This window comes from Polypterus senegalus, chromosome 10 (genome assembly GCF_016835505.1).
Source record: "Polypterus senegalus isolate Bchr_013 chromosome 10, ASM1683550v1, whole genome shotgun sequence".
Taxonomy (NCBI): Eukaryota; Metazoa; Chordata; class Cladistia; order Polypteriformes; family Polypteridae; genus Polypterus; species Polypterus senegalus.
The window spans coordinates 2,400,869-2,415,545 of NC_053163.1; the positions used below are offsets into that span (position 1 = coordinate 2,400,869).

The 14,677-nt window shown below is 44.0% G+C and overlaps 3 protein-coding genes and 1 pseudogene across 4 annotated transcripts in view; all 4 read left to right on the plus strand.

Moving 5' to 3' along the window:
* LOC120536469 (sulfotransferase 1C2-like) overlaps positions 1 to 614 on the plus strand; it is a 13,815-nt gene extending 13,201 nt beyond the window's left edge. For both annotated transcript variants that reach the window (XM_039764838.1, XM_039764837.1), the window contains 2 exons: positions 17 to 197; positions 289 to 614. In XM_039764838.1, the coding sequence (XP_039620772.1) occupies positions 17 to 197; positions 289 to 401 (294 nt within the window). In that variant the 3' untranslated portion in view covers positions 402 to 614. The remainder of the gene's footprint in view (positions 1 to 16; positions 198 to 288) is intronic.
* LOC120536472 overlaps positions 1 to 14,677 on the plus strand; it is a 21,338-nt pseudogene that overhangs the window by 2,794 nt on the left and 3,867 nt on the right.
* On the plus strand, positions 4,533 to 10,454 carry LOC120536468 (sulfotransferase 1C2-like). Its single transcript, XM_039764836.1, has 8 exons — positions 4,533 to 4,623; positions 5,541 to 5,743; positions 5,855 to 5,983; positions 6,060 to 6,157; positions 7,170 to 7,296; positions 9,670 to 9,764; positions 9,860 to 10,040; positions 10,132 to 10,454. Exons 2-8 carry the CDS (start codon positions 5,545 to 5,547, stop codon positions 10,242 to 10,244), a joined length of 942 nt encoding a protein of 313 aa, XP_039620770.1. The 5' UTR covers positions 4,533 to 4,623; positions 5,541 to 5,544; the 3' UTR covers positions 10,245 to 10,454.
* Positions 13,967 to 14,677, plus strand: part of LOC120536470 (sulfotransferase 1C4-like) — a 17,725-nt gene continuing 17,014 nt past the window's right edge. Inside the window, exon 1 of the mRNA XM_039764841.1 lies at positions 13,967 to 14,080. The gene's annotated coding sequence lies outside the window, so the exon portion shown is untranslated. The remainder of the gene's footprint in view (positions 14,081 to 14,677) is intronic.

The following is a 14,677-nucleotide window of genomic DNA, read 5'->3' on the forward strand; positions in this document are numbered from 1 at the left end:
TCTGCCATTGTTTCAGGACCCAACAAGGGAAGTGGAGAGGTTGGCGCATTTTCTGGGTCACACACTAGACGAAGGCATGATTCAGGAAATCGTGAAGCACACCTCCTTCAACATGATGAAGGACAACCCCATGACTAACGCCAGCATACTGCCCACCAGTATTCTGGACCTGAGCATCTCGCCCTTTATGAGGAAAGGTCAGTGCAGCTCAAGTCTGCTCTCTCCAGTCTCATTCTCTGGGGGTCTCACTGCCCGACCGTTGTTACTGTTCCTTAATTGTTCATTTAGGCCAAGTGGGAGACTGGAAGAACTACTTCACTGTGGCTCAGGATGAAAGGTTCGAGGAGGAGTACAGGCGGCGAATGGCCGGAACATCACTGCGGTTCAGAACGGAGCTCTGAGCTGGGGAGCGGACACATCTGTCTTACGGCGCTTTGGCGCCCTCTGCTGGACATCTAGGGCATCGTTTATAAGTTTAGGATCTTGGGTTTGTATACATGGAGACATAACTCGGTGTTGCTTTGATCTAAATGTGGAAAATATCATCCAATCCGCTTCCTAGTGGATTTACAGTACAACTAAAGATACTTATGTTGAATAAATGATTGAAAAGAGAAGTACTGCTTGTGTTATTATTAGTATTATTTGTTATTTATTATATTATATATTATTATTTTTCAATCCATCCATCCATTTTCCAACAATTATTATTTTATTTTATTTATGTCGACACTGTTTGTATGAAGATCTAACTTTTGCCTTTTCAAATATGCGGAAAACGTCAAAACTTTGCATGCGATGTATTTACTATTTCTTACGATTGTATATCAAAAATAAACAAAAAGAATACGATAAGAACTTCTTCAGTCAATGCTCCCGTCCACGACCTCCACAGTCCCCGGTCCAGCACTGAATGACGAGCTCCAGCACTGCGGGCAAAAGACAATAAACAAACAGCACGGAAAAGGGTCCAAATAAATCGACAGACCAGAAACCAAGCCGCTAGTTAACAATACCTAATGGCAGGATCAGATTTTAAGACATTAAAAAAAGAAGTCAAGTTCAAGAGCTCACACAAAGGCGGTGTATCTCATGCAACAAATATGAATAAATGATAAAAAAGAAAACCACAACTTACAGCATCGTGTTTCATGATCAGCGAAATTTGAATGACTGCCAAAGGGAGAAAAGTATTTAAATGTACAATCCTCCAGTTTAGCAACTTAGCATTTCACTGCACTTTGCACTGGGTGTACAATTGTATGTGACAAATAAAATTTGGTTTGATTTTGCTTTGATTTAAATGCGATCTGTTTCGTTGCCGGTGGGCTGCTGTCACTCAAAAGTGTAGCTCCTCCCAGTCCGCTGACACTCAGGCATATAGCCCCTCCCACCCTCACAGATGCGCCAACCTCCAGTCCTCCCTGTAAATCGGTTTCTCCACTCCGGTGCATTTTCTATCAGAACAAGCAGTCAGCACTCTGTCATTTATAACGCTGTAACATTGTGTTGTTGTTTTTTCAAAATGTCTTTCGGGTACACACAGCAGGAATTTTGATTTTCGAGAATTCAGGGGGTTCACGATTCTGACCCTCTGCTAAGATATGAACATGAAGTGCAGTAAGTGCAGTTTGACAGACGTACCTGGTCATAGATTCAATAATTGTATGCATCAATTTATCAGTAACAGGCTCAAACAGTTCATCTATATTAAACATTTTATTGTTTTAATATAAACAAAGTATCTATCTATCTATGCGCGCCCTTCTATCCTCATTTATGTATTTACTTATTTTAGTTATGACGATTCCGAATTGACATTCTGTGTGTGTGTGTGTGTGTGTGTGTCTACGTCAGCGTGCAGTTCACAGGTGACTCTGTTTTCTTGGACTTTTAGACACACTGGTGTCCCCTTTCTGGCTCGTTCCTGAATTTTGTCCAATGCACCCGTCATAGGATAAGCAGATGCCAACGCGCAGAGAACGGAGCTCCTCGCCAGAATGGGTAGCACCGGACTCGATCTCACAAGTCATCAGGACTCGCTGCCATTGGCGGTCACCGGCGGAGACAATTTCAGTGGGAGAAAACAGCACAGCCAAGAAGGGCCTCGTGCACGCGTGTTAGCGGTTATTTAGCTTTATTAAGCTTACGGTAGACAAGGAAGCTCGAGGCGAAAAGTCACTCCGTCCAGGGATTCACGCCAGAAATCGAAAAGCTGAGGGGGGTCTCATCGAGTGTAAGAACGACTTAAAGTCAACGGGGTCAAAGTTGAAGATCTAGGGACACAAAGCAGGTAGGACTGGAAATCGGCATGTTTTTTGAATAATCCCCAGTGCTTGTGAATTATGGAGCCCCACAGCCTTTATTGCTAAGGATTGTACATTTAAACCTCATTCAGCTCAGTTTCAGGACAGACTTCGTTAAATTACTTTCGGAAGGTTTCGGCAGGTCTCGGCAAAGCCCGGAAAGTAACGTCGGGTTAAGGACCCGTTCAGAAATTAAACGATAAAAATGAGAAGGAAAAAACAGAACAACAAACCAAATAATTCGCATCACTGTGAAGTTCAGAGGGTTTCTGCCATCACGTCGTGTCACACATCAAACTAAACAATGCGGATCGTTTCTGTGAAATATTAATATTAACAATCAAGTTGTGTTCTGGTCTGTGGGAACCATTTAACATGTCGACAAAATTAAAACCATCAAGATCTGTGTTAATTGAAAACAGTTTTTCGTTTACATTCATCCGTCCATCCATTTTCCAACTCGCTGATTCCGAGCACAGGGTCACGGGGGTCTGCTGGAGCCAATCCCTGCCAACAGGGCACAAGGGAGGAACCAATCCTGGGCAGGGTGCCAACCCACCGCAGTGTTTCCATTCATGAAACGAAATATAAAATATAATTACAATGTTTACACCACGTTAGAGTTTAGTAATAAAACGTTAATAATAAAAGTGATTGCATTTTTTATTTAAATGTACGATTAATGTGTGCAATATTGTCCAAAACCAATTTAGAATGAACATTTGAGGCAATCTAATATTTTCTAAATGAAAACGGCAATACATATGCTACACTGCATGCATATATTAATTGCCTTATAGAACTGCTCTAGTTTTTGTCACTTATTATTATAAACGATGGCACACCAGCAGAAAAAAATAAAAACACTAATAAAAACACAATTTATTTATATAGCACCCTATATACCCAAAATTCAAAAAGAACAACAGGATAACATTGGCTACAAATAATATATCTTCACATGTTTTGTATATCCTGTATTGATCTTTATTTAGAGAAGATATATTAATTGTAGCCAATGTTATATCGGTCCTTCCTTGTTCTTTCTGAATTTTGGGCATAGAAAGGGTGCTATATAAATGAACTGTGTTTTATTAGTATTTTTTTTTTCTTTTGGTGTGCCATCGTTTATAATAATAAGTGACAAAAACTAGAGCAGTTCTATAAGGCAATTAATATATTCATGCAGTGTAGCATATGTATTGCCGTTTTCATTTAGAAAATATTAGATTGCCTCAAATGTTCATTCTAAATTGGTTTTGGACAATATTGCACACATTAATCGTACATTTAAATAAAAAATGCAATCACTTTTATTATTAACGTTTTATTACTAAACTCTAACGTTACACAACTTGATTGTTAATATTAATATTTCACAGAAACGATCCGCATTGTTTAGTTTGATGTGTGACACGACGTGATGGCAGAAACCCTCTGAACTTCACAGGGATGCGTATTATCTGTTCTGTTGTTCTGTTTTTCCTTCTCATTTTTATCGTTTAATTTCTGGACGGGTCCTTGACCCGACGTTACTCTCCGGGCTTTGCTTTGCCGAGACCTGCCGGGTCTGCAACTGCGGTGACGTTTGCTGCTGTGGCTCTGCAAGTGGATTTTATTGGCGCGCATAGCAAATGAAAACGCAAATGAAGCATAAACTGGTTTATCTGTCAATGGCATATCATCTTTTATATGTATCTTCACCGATATTATTGAGTGCTCTTCATACATTATTTATTTATTATTTGAATAGTCCGTTTTACACGTAATGAGGATCCAAGGGTGCATTTTTGATCCGCACGTCAATTTCTTTTAAAATCTGTTATTTCAGAGCAGTTATGACATGGGCAGCAAAAAAAAAAGAAGTTGGTTAAGCTACCTTGTTTGTCCAATGCAGCCATACTCCAGCAGTCTTATTATTCTCAAAAATCCCCTAACATTTGTTTTGTATTTCAAGGGCTGTATTGGTGGTCTTATTCCCACCTGTATGGTATGAGCTGGTATTCCATGTGGAAGTTGCCCTATAAAATCAGGTGTGATCTTTTTAATCAGTTTATGTCAGAACGTTAAAATGGATTTGAAGGTACGTGAGGACCCAGGGTTGGAGTTTTGATCCGCACGTCAATTGCATTTAAAATCTGTTATCTCAGACCAGTTATGACATGGACAGTAAAAAAAATTATTAACCAGGAAATTTGTTTGCCCGGTGTGGCCAAAGTCCATCAGTCTTATTATTCTGCACGACACATTCAGGGGATCAGAAGACAGCACAGCAGTCGGGACGTCAGAGGGGTCAGCAGCGGGACCCTCACTTTAGGTAATGGGGAGTACCGTCTGTCGAGTGAGGCACCTGGTGACGGCGATCGATCTGTCAAACCAATCGATTCAGTGATTGATTAAGCAGGGCTGCGGGGCAGAAGGGTGTGACCTCTTAAAGCAATCGGCGGATCAGCAGCGAGTGCACAGACATCGATGTCGGCTAACGACTTGCACCACAGGCGTTTGTCTCTCAGGTTTTTCCTGTCAATACCAGCATGGAGACCTCAGCTCTTCTCTTCAGCCTCATAAGAAAGCAGCTGACACAAATATGTCGCAAAAGACAATGGCAGGCTGACTCAGAAAATAGTGACATATCTGGGAAAAGGGACAGGAGATCAAATGCGATGAGGCTTTTAGTTTTTAGAAGGGACCTGAAGATCATCATGGATGGACCACCGGCCAGCAGCCACACCGCCTGCACTTCAGAACAGCTCACCCACCTGAAGCTAAGTGTGACTGTGCCTGGTCAGCACTTGGATGGGAGACCACCAAGGAGAAAGCTGCTGCTGGCAGAGTTGATGTTGAGGTCAGCAGGGGGCGCTTACCCTGTGGTCTGTGTGCAGATCCCAATGCCCAGCGCAGTGCAGTGTTCCTCAGAGGAGATGTAAACTGGGGTCCTGACTCTTGGTGGTCTTATGAGATCCCTGTTCATCATTCCAAAAGAGTAGGAAGTCCCCAGATGTCATGGCTGACTCACTGAGCTCCTTAAACTGCCACATATGCATGGCATGGATGTGCTTCTCCAGACAGGCACTATAAACTTTTGTGTAGAAGCTGAATGTCACACTTAGTTGTAGTGATGAGGAGGTCCTTTGGCTGTCGATATCTGAACTGGAGTTTGATCAGCAGACATTTGACTGCACAGCTTGTTCCACAGGTCTCTCTTTTTCATGCTGTCATTTTGTATCCCCACAGCACAATGTCTGAGTCACTTGGTGCTCCTCGTCATGAAGTCTGCAATTCAGGAACCTCAAATCCAACCACAAGAGTTCAGCGTCCAAACCTTTCTAATGTTAAAGGTGTTCCACTCCACTCATCCATGTGTGCAACCTTTGACAAGACAGAGAAGTTCCAGGCCAAAGGTGATGACGTTTTAATAGCCACCTACCCCAAGGCAGGTGAGTGATGGTGACATGCAGATGACAGGAAGGAAAGTGCCCTGTCACGTCACCCAAGTGCCATTTGCAGGTACTGAACTTCTCTTCCTGTCTTTTTAACTCTTCACCAAGGTACCACCTGGATGATTGAAATCGTGGACAGCATTCGCCAAGGTGGCATCACAAAAGAGATCAAAACCATCCCCAGCCACGAGCGCGCCCCATTTCTGGAGTTTAGCAGCTTGACCGTGATTCCGACAGGTAAGCCCCTCTGTGCCAAGCCAAGTGGACTCCACAAATCCTTCCCATGTCTCTTTTTGTCTTGCTGTCTCTCCAGGTCTGGACCTTCTGGAGGCCATGCCTTCTCCTCGACTTGTGAAAACTCATCTTCCATTCCAACTGGTGCCGAAGTCCATCTGGGACAAAGGGTGCAAGGTAAGCTCAGGGACATCGTCATCATCCCGCTCTCTTTACGTTGTTCTGAATCTTCAGAGCTTCCAGGCACAACATCCCAAAAACGTCCAAGAAATTACAACTCTGGGGGTATCAAACCCAGCTAGTGACAAGGGTAAGCTAAGGATCTTCATAAAATTAAAGATCTGTTATTCAGAAAAATGTCCAGGGGCCCAAAGAAGCTCCATGAAGCTGCCTGGCAATCCAACAACAAAGAAAATCCCACCAGAAAATCCAGGAGCCAAAGCCAAAAACAGCAAGGTTTTCAAATTCCGGAAAAATCATAAAAGACCAAGTGAGAACCCTGGTGGTCTCACCACACTGCGTACGCACTCAGGATGAACCACATGGACCTGGGGTTGTCTTCACCTTCATAGGGTAGAAGGCAGTCCCTGGCTAGGGCGGCCCTTGGGGGACCACCTTAATGCACAAGGCACAAAACAAAGGCATAAATGTGGATAAGCAAAGAATAAAACAAAAGAAAAGCCAAAGCAACATTAACACAAACAAAGGAATGACAATTAAAGGGGGCATTGAGCCCCATGGAGGCGGAGAGGAGCCCTGCTGGCTGACACACAACATGGTCTCGATGTGCTCGTCTGAGTCCACCGTCACCCCAGGTGGGTCCCTCTTTATCAGGGGGTCCCTCCCAGGTCTCGGCCATCTTTACCTGTTCACGTGGTTGTGGTCTTTATTAGGACCGAGGCTTTGTGCTAAGCCATTAGGTCCTGCTGCTTCTCTTCACCTCATATTGGACCCCCTTAAAGACCTTCTGACTTGGTCCTTTCTACTGATTCCATGTTATTTTGCTGCAGCTTTGGTTCATCCTTTGCTATTTTGACTTTACAATTCTTTTTTTGTTTCTAATTGTTTGGGCCAAAGGGCTTTACAGTTTCCCACTGCCGCTCTGAAATGGGTGAGATTGGCCTTCATAGAGTTTGAAGCCTGATTTTGAGTTTCAGGGCCAGGTCTGCTTCCTGTTTTTTTTTTCCAGGTGATTTATGTTGCCAGGAATGCCAAGGATGTCCTCGTTTCATTCTACTTCTTTCACAAGATGAACACTCGTCTGCCAGATACGGGGACCTGGGATGACTTCATTGAGAGCTTTCTGTCAGGAAATGGTGAGCAAGTCTTTGTGAGAACATGAGGACGTCCACTCAGACCTCCAAGAAATGATGGGAAACCACCTCTGAACAGCTTTGGCTGCTGCTGAAAGAGGTGCTCTAGAGGCCTGCAGGGGACGCCTGCCCGGTGGTCTGAGTTTGGATCCCAATGCCCCAGTGCAGCAACGGGGACACCATGCTGTAGAAACTGGCATCGTCCTTCACATGAGACGTAAAGCCGAGGTCCTGACTCTCTGTGCTCATAGGAGATTCCTTACTAATCAGTGGGGTGTGTCTTGATAATCTGACTAAATAGCCCACCACAGCCTAGTCCAGTGGTGGCGAACCTATGGCACGCGTGCCAAAGGGGGCACTCAGAGCCCTCTCAGTGGGCACGGGCGCCGTCGCCCGAGCACAGAGTTCGTTACTATAAAGCCAGAGGAATGCGGGGCCGGGCTGCTCCCCTCACCGCTCCCCCTCTTCACACGCCGGAGGACTTTTCTCACATCACCCGCCCCTCTGCCCAGCAGCCCAATGGGTGTGCGTCCTTCCTCTCCTGTCTGGGGTAAGGCGGGCGGCACACATGCTGCTTGAGGGTGCGGCACGGACTGCAGCCTTTTGAGTCTGTGATTCCCGTGGTGGGGTTGGAGGGGATGTGGTATAGCGGGTCCACAGCTCAAAATTGAAAAGGCCAGTTTTAACAGATAATTGCCGCACTCACGGCTTAAAGGGGGTTATGGTAGAGTGGCCGGAGCGGTTTCCGGGAGCTTTGTGATGCGGGCAGTCCTCGCTTAAGCACACAGGTGAGGAGTCGTCCGCATCTGTAATTATTGCCGGGAGTTGCTAATCGCCACACCTGATCCACGACCCGTAATATATAATGGAAGCTTTGGGGCGGAGCTTAATAGGGAAGACCTGCGTGAAACACTTGAGAGGATCGAAGGGATGACAAAGGACAGCACAGTTAGTTCTGAAAATGAAATCCTTAAAGTGTGGAATTCTCTGCCAAATAATCAAAAGTCAATGAAGGCACTTGAGATTGCTTTCCTTACTTTGTTTGGAACATCTTATGCTTGTGCGCAGCTGTTTTCAGCTTTGAATTAAATCAAATCTGACACCAGAAACAGACTAACAGATGACCTGAGTGCTGCATGTGTTGCTCTCAAACTTACAAAGTATGAGCCAAGGTTAGACAAATTATCAGCATGCATACAACAGCAAAAAGCACATTAATTGTTCAAAAGCATACCGAATGCAAACTTTAACCTTTCAACAAAAAGTTGTTTGTATCATTGAAAGCTCTGTTATTATGTTTTTCTTTTAAGACAAAAGATGTTAATGTATGAGTGGCTTTTCTAAACTAAAAGCTCAGTAGATAGACAGACAGACAGAGCATCAGTATTGGCAGTCCAGTCCAATTTATCATCCAGCTGCACTCCCAGATATTTAAAGGTCTGCACCTTCTGCACAAACTCACCTCTGATGATCACGGGGTCCATGAGGGGCCTGGGCCTCCTAAAATCCACCACCAGCTCCTTGGTTATGCTGGTGTTCAGTTTTAGGTGGTATTCAGGTTAAATTGTCATGTTGGCACTTTGCGATAAATAAGTGGGTTTTGGATTGCAGTTTGGGCACTTGGTTTCTAAATGGTTCGCCATCACTGGCCTAGTCATTCTGGTCCCCTAATCATCCCCTGTCTCTAATTGGCTAACTGTCTCTCACCACTTCACCACCAAACAGTTCATGTGTGGTGAGCCTACCAGGTCCAAAAATGGCTGCTTCATACAGGTTGATACTGCACAATGGTGGTGGTTGAAGTATCCCCCCACTCTATGAGTAGTGAGAAAATAGCTATATAAATGTGAAGAATTATCAAAGGCAGGTTCAATAATCCATGGAATCATTTTCCTCCTCCTCCTCCTCCTCCTCCTCCTCCTTCTTCTTCTTCTTCTTCTTCTTCTTCTTCATTCCAGAGGCTGCTTCTCATCATCTAGGCCCCCGAGGCTCAAATTTTACATCTCTCTGTTCTTAATGGCCGATGGTCATAGGCAGGTTCCCTGATCCATTGAGTCATGGAGTCATTCTCCATTTGAGCCATCAAGCACATGCCCACAATGGCTCATTTTGCCATGGGTCAATACATCTGCCTGACTATAAACAACTTCTTCTTTTTCTTTATCATCGACTTCTTCCTCTTCTTCTTCTTGGTGGTGATTTCTAGTAGTATCCATGGACTGCTGAGCAACTTCAGAAGGTTCTACTTCATGCCAGCTGAGTCCTGATACAGCCTGGTGAGACTGGAGGTCACATCTGTTCATTTAATTCTCCTCTGACCTTCTCTGATGCTCGTGCCATTATCTCCATGATCTTCTCTTTTCTTCTTCTTATAAGTGGCGTGGGGCTCCTGGTTCGATCACGTGACAGGCTGGTGGGACGTCAGGGAAAGGCACCAAGTCCTTTATGTCTTTTACGAGGACATCTTGCAGGTGAGCCTTCATCTCTCATTTGGAAAGTGGTCTCTATGCATTAGGGTATCAGGTGGTCTTTCCTGCTAATGTGGCAATTTCTGCCCATATTTCAGGACCCAATGAGAGAAGTTGAGAGGGTGGCACATTTTCTTGGTCACACACTGGATAAAGGAACAGTTCAGGAAATTGTGAAGCACACCGCCTTTGATGTGATGAAGGACAACCCCATGACTAACGCCAGCATAATACCCACCAGTATTCTGGACGTGAGAATCTCGCCCTTCATGAGGAAAGGTCAGTGCAGCGCAAGTCTGCTCTCTCCAGTCTCATTCTCTGGGGGTCTCACTGTCCGACCGTTGTTACTGTTCCTTAATTGTTCATTTAGGCCAAGTGGGGGACTGGAAGAACCACTTCACTGTGGCTCAGAATGAAAGGTTCGAGGAGGAGTACAGGCGGCGAATGGCCGGAACATCACTGCGGTTCAGAACGGAGCTCTGAGCTGGGGAGCCGATACATCTGTCATACGGCGCTTTGGAGCCCTCTGCTGGACATCTAGTGCATCGTTTATAAGTTTAGGGTCTTGGATTTGTATACATGGAGACCTAAATTGATAAATATGAAACACTTGTGAATGTCATCCAGTCTGCTGTCTCGTGTGTGTATTGTGTGTGAAAACCTGCTCGAGCCTGTTCAGTCTAATTCAGGCCATAGATACCCAGAAGCACTTGGTACAAGACAGGAGCCAAACCTGAGCGAGGGGGCAGCAGACCATCACAGAGAAATTCACAGTCCTAGTCAGACTCACAGTGCGGTACATTTAAATATTCAACTCTATTTGAAAACACTGATGTCTTCCCTACATAATCTGTTATGATATTTCAAGTTTAAATTATACAGTGAAGTCTCAGAGTTCATTGACTTTGTTGAAATTCTTTAGGTGTTTACTGTTTTACTATTAAAATTATTCCTTAATCTTGAAACCCTGAATTGGAATAAGTAAGGCTGGAAAATGAAAGAAGTTCAGACCACCAGGAATGAATCGGGTCACCTGTCTGAAGTCCAATGTGGGTTTGATTTTATGGGCTGGGCTCACAAATTTAATACCAGGCTTTGTCCCCAAAGCAAGGCCTTCAGGAGCCCCCGAGGCCTGATTACCCAAAATAAACCACCGTGAAGCTCCGAGTGCCCACAGCCCTGAGGCTCTTCTGTCCTCCGGGACATCGATATTCATAAGCGAGGATGGACTCAGGAGTGAGGACACAGCAACACGTATCGGTGCAACGTGTCTTTAACTAAAACAATCAGGGCCCAAAATAAAATGTAGCACAATTCACAGTCTTTATCAGTAAGTAATCCAGAGAACTAGCGCCATGGAGAGAAAGTTCAAATCCAATAAATAAAGAGAAGAGACTCGGCTCCCTCTGATCTCGTTCCCAGTGCTCCATTCTCTTTCTTTCATTCGTCTCCTCTGCCCACCCTAAGATCTGATCAGGAGAGTCGACATGCTGGTGAACACCATCCATAAAGTGACTTCTGTCTCAGCCACCTCGGTGACACCCGCTGTGACACTCCAAACTTCTCTCCCTCTTCCTGACACTTTCCATCAGTCCAGAAGGACCCCCAGACCCCCAGCTGTCTTTGTTCCACAACTGAGCAGGGCTGATCCACCCCGATGTTCTACCACAGGACATCCCATCATCCTCATCGCCCTGTCAGTTTTGCTCTCTTTCTTTTCTCACCTGATTTTCTTCCTCCAGCTTTCTTTCTCACATTCCCCTGATCTTTTCTACTCCCTGTGAGTGTAGATGCTCTAAAGTAGAATTTCTCAGCCACTGGTCCATGGACTGGCACCAGCTGGTAGTGCAAAATATCCAGCAACGCAATTATATTAAATATTGTTATTTCAACCTGCTGGTCCACAAAAAGCTAAATATGAAATGTTGCCGGTGCTCAGAGCACTTCCAGTAACAAATCCAGAAACAACCTGCTCTTCATTCTACATCAGATGTCATTCTTTCAAGCCACTCGATACTCCAAGATGGCCCAACTCATCAGTCCACAAACAGTCCCTAAAACTAAAACCAGTCCACTTGTTAAAATGGATTACAGCCGCTGCTTTAAACGAGTGTAACCTCTAATAATATCAAATACCTGCTATGGAAAGCAAGTGGTGATGTTCATCCACCCCATCTAGAGCTCCAAATGGGCTTCAACCGGCACTGTAGCTTATAATAATTTGAAAAGGCCAGCACAAGAAATGTTCTTTATTTTTTAACAGATGGGACATGTCAAGATTTAATCTTCATTTAAATGTTATCTACAGAGAAAGGACATTGAATGTTGCTCTTGCTACTCAAACATATAGCCCCTCCCAGCCAGCTGCCACTCAAACATATAGCCCCTCCCAGTCAGCTGCCACTCAAACATATAGCCCCTCCCACCCTCACAGATGCTCCGCCTTGCAGTCCTGCCTGTAAAGAGCTTTCTCCACTCCACTGCAATATTTTAATGAGCAATGAGTATTTAAAATACTAGAACACATTTATTTAAAAATGTCTTTCAGGACACACATACCAAGCATTTTCATTTTCAGACATTCAGGTGGGGGCGGGGGTCTATGAAGTTTATTAGATAGATAGACAGACAGACACATTTACTTTCATTTTTCATCAGGGAAAATTAGAAATTACAGATACTCAAGACAGAAAAAGAGAAATAAATAAATAATTCATAAATAACAAGCAACAACCCAAATGTATGCATTGATTTATTAGTAACAGGCTCTAATAAATATATATCTATGATACAGTGCCTTTCACAACTATCTATCTATCTATCTATCTATCTATCTATCTATCTATCTATCTATCTATCTATCTATCTATCTATCATTATATAGTGCCTTTCACTTCTATCTATCTATCTATCTATCTATCTATCTATCTATCATTATATAGTGCCTTTCACTTCTACCTATCTATCTATCTATTATATAGTGCCTTTCACATTTATTTATCTATCTATCTATCTATCTACTGTATAGCGTCTTTCATGTCTCTCTTTCTCTCTGTCTTCATATTTAGTGCCCTTTATATTTAGCTGTACTATATAATGCTTTTCCTCTCTATACTGTATACAGTAATCCCTCGCTATATCGCGCTTTGACTTTCGCGGCTTCACTCTATCGCGGATTTTAAATGTAAGCACATCTAAATATATATCACAGATTTTTCACTGGTTCGCCGCTTTCTGCGGACAATGGGTCTTTTAATTTAGGTTACATGCTTCCTCAGTTTATTTGCCCACTTGATTTCATACAAGGGACGCTATTGGCGGATGGCTTAGAAGCTACCCAATCAGAGCATGTATTACATATTAACTAAAACTCCTCAATGATATAAGATGTGCTTCCCGCGCGGTGCTTGTTTGCTTCTCTCTGTCTTTCTCGCTCTCTCTGTCTGACGGAGGGGTTGTGAGCAGAGGGGCTGTTTGCACAGAGGACACGGACGCTCTTCTACAAAATGCCGCTTTATCGCAGTGCTTCTGTATACTTAAAAGCATGTATTGATTTTTTGATTGTTTGCTTTTCTTAGCGAGCGCTCTCTGACATTTTCTGCTCCTGACGGCGCTCCTTTGATGATAAGATCTGTTTGCATTCTTTTAATTGTGAGAAAGAACTGCCATCTCTGTCTTGTAATGGAGCACAGTTTAAACGTTTGGCTAAAGGGTGTTATTTCATGTCTAAAGGACTCTAATAATGCTAACAGGCTGGGAGAGTTTATAAGGGCTTAAAATATATAAAAATAACCACACAAACATGGTTTCTACTTTGCGTATTTTCACTTATCGCGGGGGGTCTGGAATGCAACCCCCGCGATCGAGGAGGGATTACTGTACCTTCTTATATCTGTCTGTCTGCACACTTGCTTGTAAATCATCTCAAAAATCCCCTAACAGTTGTATTGTGTTTCAAGGGCTGTATTGGAGGTCTTATTCCCACCTGTATGGTATGAGCTGGTATTCCATGTGGAAGTTGCCCTATAAAATCAGGTGTGATCTTTTTAGTCAGTTTATGTCAGAACGTTAAAATGGATTTGAAGGTACATGAGGACCCAGGGTTGGAGTTTTGATCCGCACGTCAATTGCTTTTAAAATCTGTTATCTCAGACCAGTTATGACATGGACAGTAAAAAAAATTGTTAACCAGGAACTTTGTTTGATCGGTGTGGCCAAAGTCCATCTGTCTTATTATTCTGCACGACACATTCAGGGGATCAGAAGACAGCACAGCAGTCGGGACGTCAGAGGGGTCAGCAGCGGGACCCTCACTTTAGGTAATGGGGAGTACCGCCTGTCGAGTGAGGCACCTTGTGATGGCCGTCGTTCTGTCAAACCAATCGATTCAGTGATTGATTAAGCAGGGCTGCGGGGCAGAAAGGTGTGACCTCTTAAAGTAATCGGCGGATCAGCAGCGAGTGCACAGACATCGGTGTCGGCTAACGAGATTCACAGCAGGTGTTTGTCTCTCAAGTTTATCCTGTAAATACCAGCATGGCGACCTCAGCTCTCCTCTTCAGCCATTCATAAGAAAGCAGCTGACACAAATGTGTCACAAAAGACAAAACCAGCAAGACAGGCTGAGTCCAAAACATTGCGACACATCTGGGAAAAGTGACAGGAGATCCAATACGATCAGGTTAGGGTCAGAATCGTCATTGCTGGACCACACGCCAGCAGCCACACCACCTGAAGCTAAGCACGTTTGTGCCTGGGCAGTACTTGGATGAAAGACCACCTAAGAGGAAGCTGAAGTGGTGTTGGTGGGTCCAACAGGGGGATCCCAACACCCCAGTGCAGCGCAGTGTCCTTCAGAGGAGATGTAACATGGTGGTCTTATGAGATCCTGGGGCGTCTTTCCAAAAGAGCAGGGT

Coding starts and splice junctions, on each gene's coding strand:
- LOC120536468 (XM_039764836.1), top strand. CDS start 5,545: ATGTCTGAGTCACTTGGTGCTCCTCGTCATGAAGTCTGCAATTCAGGA. Junction 5,744..5,854: donor AGCCACCTACCCCAAGGCAG/GTGAGTGATGGT, acceptor CTCTTCACCAAG/GTACCACCTGGATGATTGAA. Junction 10,041..10,131: donor CTCGCCCTTCATGAGGAAAG/GTCAGTGCAGCG, acceptor TTGTTCATTTAG/GCCAAGTGGGGGACTGGAAG.